Source organism: Sorghum bicolor, chromosome 1 (assembly GCF_000003195.3).
Source record: "Sorghum bicolor cultivar BTx623 chromosome 1, Sorghum_bicolor_NCBIv3, whole genome shotgun sequence".
NCBI classification, from domain to species: Eukaryota; Viridiplantae; Streptophyta; class Magnoliopsida; order Poales; family Poaceae; genus Sorghum; species Sorghum bicolor.
Genome location: NC_012870.2, coordinates 28,966,497 through 28,973,031, shown reverse-complemented (window position 1 = coordinate 28,973,031; position 6,535 = coordinate 28,966,497). Strand labels below are relative to the sequence as shown.

The window sequence follows — 6,535 nt, the reverse complement described above, 5'->3', positions numbered from 1 at the left end:
CCATCAATATCGAGTAAAAGCTGCATGTATTTATTCGCATATGCAGGTATAACTCAGTAACAAAAAAAAAATAAATGTGCACATAATGATCGACATTATTAACACTCACTTGAAGTTGTAGAAAAAGATTATCGTTATTATATCTTTTTGGTTCACTAAGAACCTCATGAGATTCCTCTCCGCTTGAGCCCTCCAAGTAGGCTGGGGAGTGATCTTGTCTTTGAAAATGACATATGGATCAATAAAACCAACACATTTGTTCCTTCTGTTGTTGAGCTCTCTAATGGACTAATTATGCTCAAAAGATTCGTCTCACAAATTACTCTCTAGCAATGTTTTTAGTTTCTTAAATAGTCTATATTTAGTACTCTATGCATATGTCCAAACATTTGACATGATGGAAGTTAAAGTTTAACGAAGGCAACAAAATGGGGCCTAATTCACTTCGTAATCCAAAACTAGCACGTGACCCGATGAGAGGCTGAGGACCCGGAAGCAGTTTCCATCTACTCTCTATATATACTCATTTTTGTAAATTACTGTAAATTTCTCTTTTTATAAAAAAATGAAACTAAAAAAAAAACTAAAATTCTCTGTTTTCTCTAAACGATATGAAATGTGCAATGCATACAAGCAATGAAAGAAGATTCTGAACTACTTTAAGCTTTCATCCAAAAATGCGGCTAATATATGCAAATATATCAAGTGATAAAAAACACCTAAAATCTCTAGCTATTTCTCTAAATCATGAAATGTGCAATGCATACTAGCAATGAAAGCTGATTACTCGCTTTGATAAACTACTTTAAGCTTCCTTTCATCCAAATATACAACTAATATCAAGTGATTTTGAGCCTATCAAAGAAGTGATGGACGGCTGGAGATGAAGAAGCAATGCAAGAACAGAGGCTCTGAAGCAAGAACAAAGTTCGAACTGACTGGCTCGGGGAAGAAGAAAATTTTGTCCTAGTTTTTGTGCGGATTGGCTGATTACTACCTCCTTTTTTCCATGCTATAGCAAAACATGTTATATATAATCTCGGTACCATAGCAAAACATGTTAACATGTTTTGCTGTACCCTCTTTAGGGTGTTATAATCTTTCGCATTGATCAAAAGGAGGTACCCTGTTTAGGGTGTTATAATCAGCCAATCCTTTTTTCCATGCTATAGCAAAACATGTTATATATAATCTCGGTACCATAGCAAAACATGTTAACATGTTTTGCTGTACCCTGTTTAGGGTGTTATAATCTTTCGCATTGATCAAAAGGAGGTACCCTGTTTAGGGTGTTATAATCAGCCAATCCTTTTTTCCATGCTATAGCAAAACATGTTAAAATTGATTTCACTTTGTGCGGGGGAAGAGTTGCAAATAAATTGTTGTAGGTTCGGCTTGTCTCCGCTCAAGATCAGCTAGCTGACAGCTTCATGAAACCATTGTCCATCAGAATGTTCGAAGCTTCCAAGAGCAATCTAAATCTAAAGCACAAGGACAGTTTAGATTAGGGAGGCCGTCGATCAGATAAGTACGTGCATATTTCTTGTATGGTATATCTTCTTTATGGTATGCATCAGCTATGTTCGAAGTCAGAGTTGTTACTTCTGTGACTGTACTTTAAAGCTGCTGTAATCGCTTCCTGTAATCTTGCGCCTGGTTGTTGCCTGGTCGCTACTATACGACATATGGACCCGTGGTGAGCGGAAGTTCGGCATCCACGTTTACAGAATTTTACAGTGGTGACTCATGTTTTTCTCATGAACGCAAGTCTCATTTGTCATAGATTTCACCATACAACTGAATACGGTTTAAGTGACTTGATTTTGAATACTTGAGACGATCAACTTCAAAATATATAACCGAAAATTGAATTCAGAAATAACTAGTTAATTGGAGGCCAATCCGGACATATATAAACAATTAAACAGCAACATATAGATAGCACGGTTCTTGATAATCACATTACAATACATTATATATAATACAGCAGACTTGAGCACACGATCGACTTCCATGACTGATCGACAGACACTGATCTATATATAGGTGCTGCGCTGATAATGACATAGTAGGTGGTGATCGAGACGCAGACATGTCTAGGGGTTAACTCCTAACACGCACCTTTCCAAAATTGGAGCCCCGTTGATGACTCTAAGGGAGACACTGTCACTACTTTGCAAGAAACGAAACCCTAGGCAAAGGCAGGCACGAGAACGAACCGACGATCGACAAGAAGAAGCACACTAGCTTAGAACCACACACACACAGACAAAGAACGCGTGACGTGACGTGACAAAGCATAATCGGTTCTTGTTGCACGCGTCGGCGGCAGCGGCAGGATGGATCATGCGGTGCGCGGGATGGCCGCGGCGGCGAGCGGCGTCTTCATCTCCAGGGAGAGCTTGAGGACCTCGTCGAGGCAGACGGGCGGCGCGCCATCAGGCAGCGCCCACTCGAAGGCGTGCACGAGGCGGGCGACCCAGAGGCCCACGGTGGTGAGCCCCAGGTTCTTGCCGGGGCAGACGCGGCGCCCGGCGCCGAACGGTGCCAGGCGGAGGTCGACGCCGCGGACGTCCACGTCGGCGCCGCCCTCGGAGGGCAGGAACCGCTCCGGCGCGAACGCGTCCGGGTCGGCCCACACGCCGGCGTCGTGGGTGATGGCCCACATGTTCACCATCGCCGTGGTGCCGGCCGGGACCACCATGCCGTTGGAGAGGGGCACGTCGGCGGTGGCGAGGCGCGCCCAGCTCAGCAGCGGGCCAGGCGGGTGCGCTCGCAGCGTCTCCTTCACGACCGCCTGCAGGTACGGCATGCGCGCCACGTCGGCGTCGGTGGGGCGACCGCCGGCGCCGACAGCTGCGTCCACCTCGGCCCGCAGCCTCGCCTGCACCGCCGGGTGGCGCACCAGCTCCGCCATGCACCACTCCGTCAGAAGCGCCGTCGTGTCCGTACCGCGGAAGATCATCTCCTGCAAAAACAAATCATATATATATATATATATATATATATATATATATATATATATATATATATATATATATATATATATATATTCTATTTTCAGCGAGGAACACAAAAAGCTCTCCTCTTTTTTCCCTTTCGGGAACCACCGACACAAAACTGTAGACCGGAGAAGTATGCGCGTTGAACAAAGCGATCGATTTGAAGTTTACCCAGAGGATGGCGACCATGTCGTCGTCGCGGAGCTTCTCGTCGCCGTCGAGGGAGAGGAGCACGTAGACGAAGTCAGCATTGTCGTTGAGGTCGAGGGCGGCGGAGTTTTGGCGGCGGCGCCGGTGCTCGTCGATGACGCCACGGACGAAGGTCTGGACGCGCGGGACGAGCGCGGCGCAGCGGCGGGTGACGTTGCTGGGGTCGTACAGGTGGGCGAGCCAGGGGAGGTGGTCGGACCAGTTGAAGGCGCCGAGGAGCTCGAACCCCTCGCGCACCATGCTCTTGAGCTGCTCGGCCTCCGCGGCGCCGGCGGTGGCGCCGGATGTGACGTCGTATCGCGTGCCGAAGACGCTGCCCATGATGTTGTTGAGAGCGGCGGCCTGGAGGTGCGGGCGGAGGACGACGGTGCCCGAGGCGGACTGCTCGGCGGCGACGGAGCGGAGCATGGCCTCCGCGTCGCCCTGGCGTCCCGGCTCGTGCGCGGCGACGCGGCGCGGGGAGAAGAGGTGCGTGGACGCGACGCGGCGGAGGCGGCGCCAGTACTCGCCGTTGGGCGCGAACCCGATGGCGCGCGCGAACATGAGCTCCCGCGCCGACCGCTTCACGGGGCGGTCGGCGAAGGACGGGTGCGCGAGCACCTCACGCGCCGTGGCCGGGCACGACGACACGACCGCCGGCGTGTCCCCGACGGAGAACGCCATGAGCTCCTTGGCCCGGGGCCCCGCCGCGCGGGCCATCGCGGCGAGGGTACGGTGCGGCAGACCGCGGGAGAGCGCGAAGATGCTGCCGAACACGGGGAGACCCCGGGGACCCACGATAGGAGTGGCGCCGAGGCGGCCGCGGCCGTGCGCCCACGCAGGCCCTCCCGGCGACGCGGCCCACGCCAGCAGAGCCGCCGTGACGGTGGTCAGGAAGAGCAGGCCGGCCAGGAGGGCCGGGTGGGCGCACAGGGTGTCCGAGCCGAGCAGCGTCGGGAGCGCGTACACCCACCACGTGCTGTCCGTGCACGACGAAACTGCGGAGGCCATCGCCATGGGCGAGGTGAGGTGAGGCGACGAAACTGCTACCCAGGATTTGAGATGGTGAGTGTGGAGTGAGTGAATGGGCGAGGAAGTATGGCCATCGGTGTTGGGGTATTTATAGAGGCGAGCCGGTCTGGCGGGCTGGATTTTTTTGCTTGCTGTGGGTGGTCTTGGGCCCTTGGCTTCTCGCACACATTGGTTTTGCTCCATGGGTGGGACGGAGCTCAGTGTAGCGGTGTAGTATTTGGTTTGCACTGATCGAAAAAATGTACAGTATATGAATATATGATGCGGAATACGTGTGAATCTTTTTTTTTGCTAACATGAATGTGACCATGCCTAGTATTCGACAATTCGATACTAACACTGCTATAGAAACAATTTTAAAGGCATGTTTTTTCTTCTACTAGAGATTGGCCCAAAAGTACGAGTCCTCAACTCAAAGTTCCACTCAACTTGCACACGAGGCTTAGATCTTATTTAAAAATTTCAAGATTATTTGTGATATCAAATCTTTAGACACATACATGCAATATTGAATATAGATAAAAAAATAACTAATTATACAATTTACTTATAATTTGAGAGACGAATCTTTTGAGCCCAGTTAATTAATAGTTGGACAGCAATTGCTAAATATAAACGAAAGTGCTAAAGTAGCCAAACCTAAAAAATTTCACAAACTAAACAAGGGCTTAGAGCAACTTCAACAACTTGACAAATTAGTAGCTAATAAATTCCATTTTTTGGCCATTTTATAAAATAAAAACTTCTAAAAAAGAGATTCACAATAGCTTTGCTATTTTAAATTACAAAGGCAAATAGCCAACACCCATGGTTAGCTATATATGGTCACAAAAATCAAAGGATACCAACTTTTTATTTTTACAAAGTCAGTTGAAGCCTACTTTTGCTATACAAAATTCTAGAATAACCTTTATAATAAGAATACCTAAGCTGTTGAATCAGCCATTACTAAACCACATTTGTTGTAAGTAGTAAAAATAGCTATTCACTAAAAAAAATAGTATTTTTAGTTTTAGGGTCTGTTTGGCTGGCTAATAGCTAATAACTAATAACTACTAGCAGGGTTGGTTAGATCCACGTGCTAATATATGGTTGTATAGTAAGTTGAAGGTGTATATGAACCATTAGCATCTATTAGAAACTCCAAACATACTAATAGAACTAATAGTTAGCAGCTCTCTAGCTAAATAATTAGTAGATTTATTAGTAGGTCCATTTTAATCTAGTAGTGTTAATTTTAGTCGCTAATTTTTAATGTTAATAGATTCAAACAGGCCAGTCCTGTATTCCTAGGATACATTGGTCTCTAGGACAACACAAAATGTTTTATTTCTCAGGTCATTATTTCCTTTTATATCCATCACTTTAACAGTAAAATCTAGATCTATAAGTACTACTCTAGAAATGGCAAAGGACATCAATGTGAGCGGCGTGAATTCTCTAAGGCCTTGTTTAGTTCGCAAAAATTTTCAAGATTTCCCGTCACATCGAATTTTTGGTCGCATGCATGGAGCATTAAATATAGATAAAAATAAAAACTAATTGCACAGTTTACCTGTAATTTATGAGATGAATCTTTTGAGCCTAGTTACTCTATGATTGGATAATGTTTGTCAAATAAAAACGAAAATGCTACAGTGGCCAAAAACGAAAATTTTTACGAACTAAACGAGGCCTAACTTGCTGTAGAAAAGTCACATGTGACTTCCCATCACCTGGATATCATCCATTTACCATCGAACGGTTAGAAAGCCCTTCACTTTATTGGTGCCCAGGATGCAAATAACGGAGCTCTGTTAGTTGGCACATTTTTCTTTTTTCTGCGCAGCTTATCTTTTCAAAACTTTTACATATGAGCTTGGATAAATATAAAATTTATATGAAATTTATAGTCTTAAAAAAATACATATACCTACAGTATATGACTTTTTTATTTAAAATCATTTTGTGTGAATAAATTGCCTCAAATTATCTACCGTCACCAAAAAAAATATTTTTTATATAATCTCAGATGCTGGTAAAATTTATAAATAATCCTACTTCTCAATAATACCAGTAACCTTTTAGTTTCATAACGTGATGACTTCGTCAATCTGATATGTGCCAGCACAGTCTTTCGGAGATGCTCATAGGAGTAGGTTTGCGTACGTGTACTCATAGGGTTAAGTGTGCATACGTGTTAAGCGTCTGTATTTATATTTGTGTAATTCGCAAAAAAATTGATGTACGTATACTTTTGTAACATCCTAAAAAGTCAAATTCAAAATCACCCATACTCAAAATTATTTTAAAATTTATTTTGAAAACTATAA

The 6,535-nt window shown here is 45.3% G+C and overlaps 1 protein-coding gene across 1 annotated transcript; it reads right to left on the bottom strand.

The window, feature by feature from the left end:
* LOC8076606 (cytochrome P450 78A1) lies at positions 1,912-4,302 on the bottom strand. The gene is made up of 2 exons (XM_002464606.2): positions 3,174-4,302; positions 1,912-2,968 (listed from the first exon to the last, which is right to left on the bottom strand). Exons 1-2 carry the CDS (start codon positions 4,206-4,208, stop codon positions 2,345-2,347), a joined length of 1,659 nt encoding a protein of 552 aa, XP_002464651.1. The 5' UTR covers positions 4,209-4,302; the 3' UTR covers positions 1,912-2,344.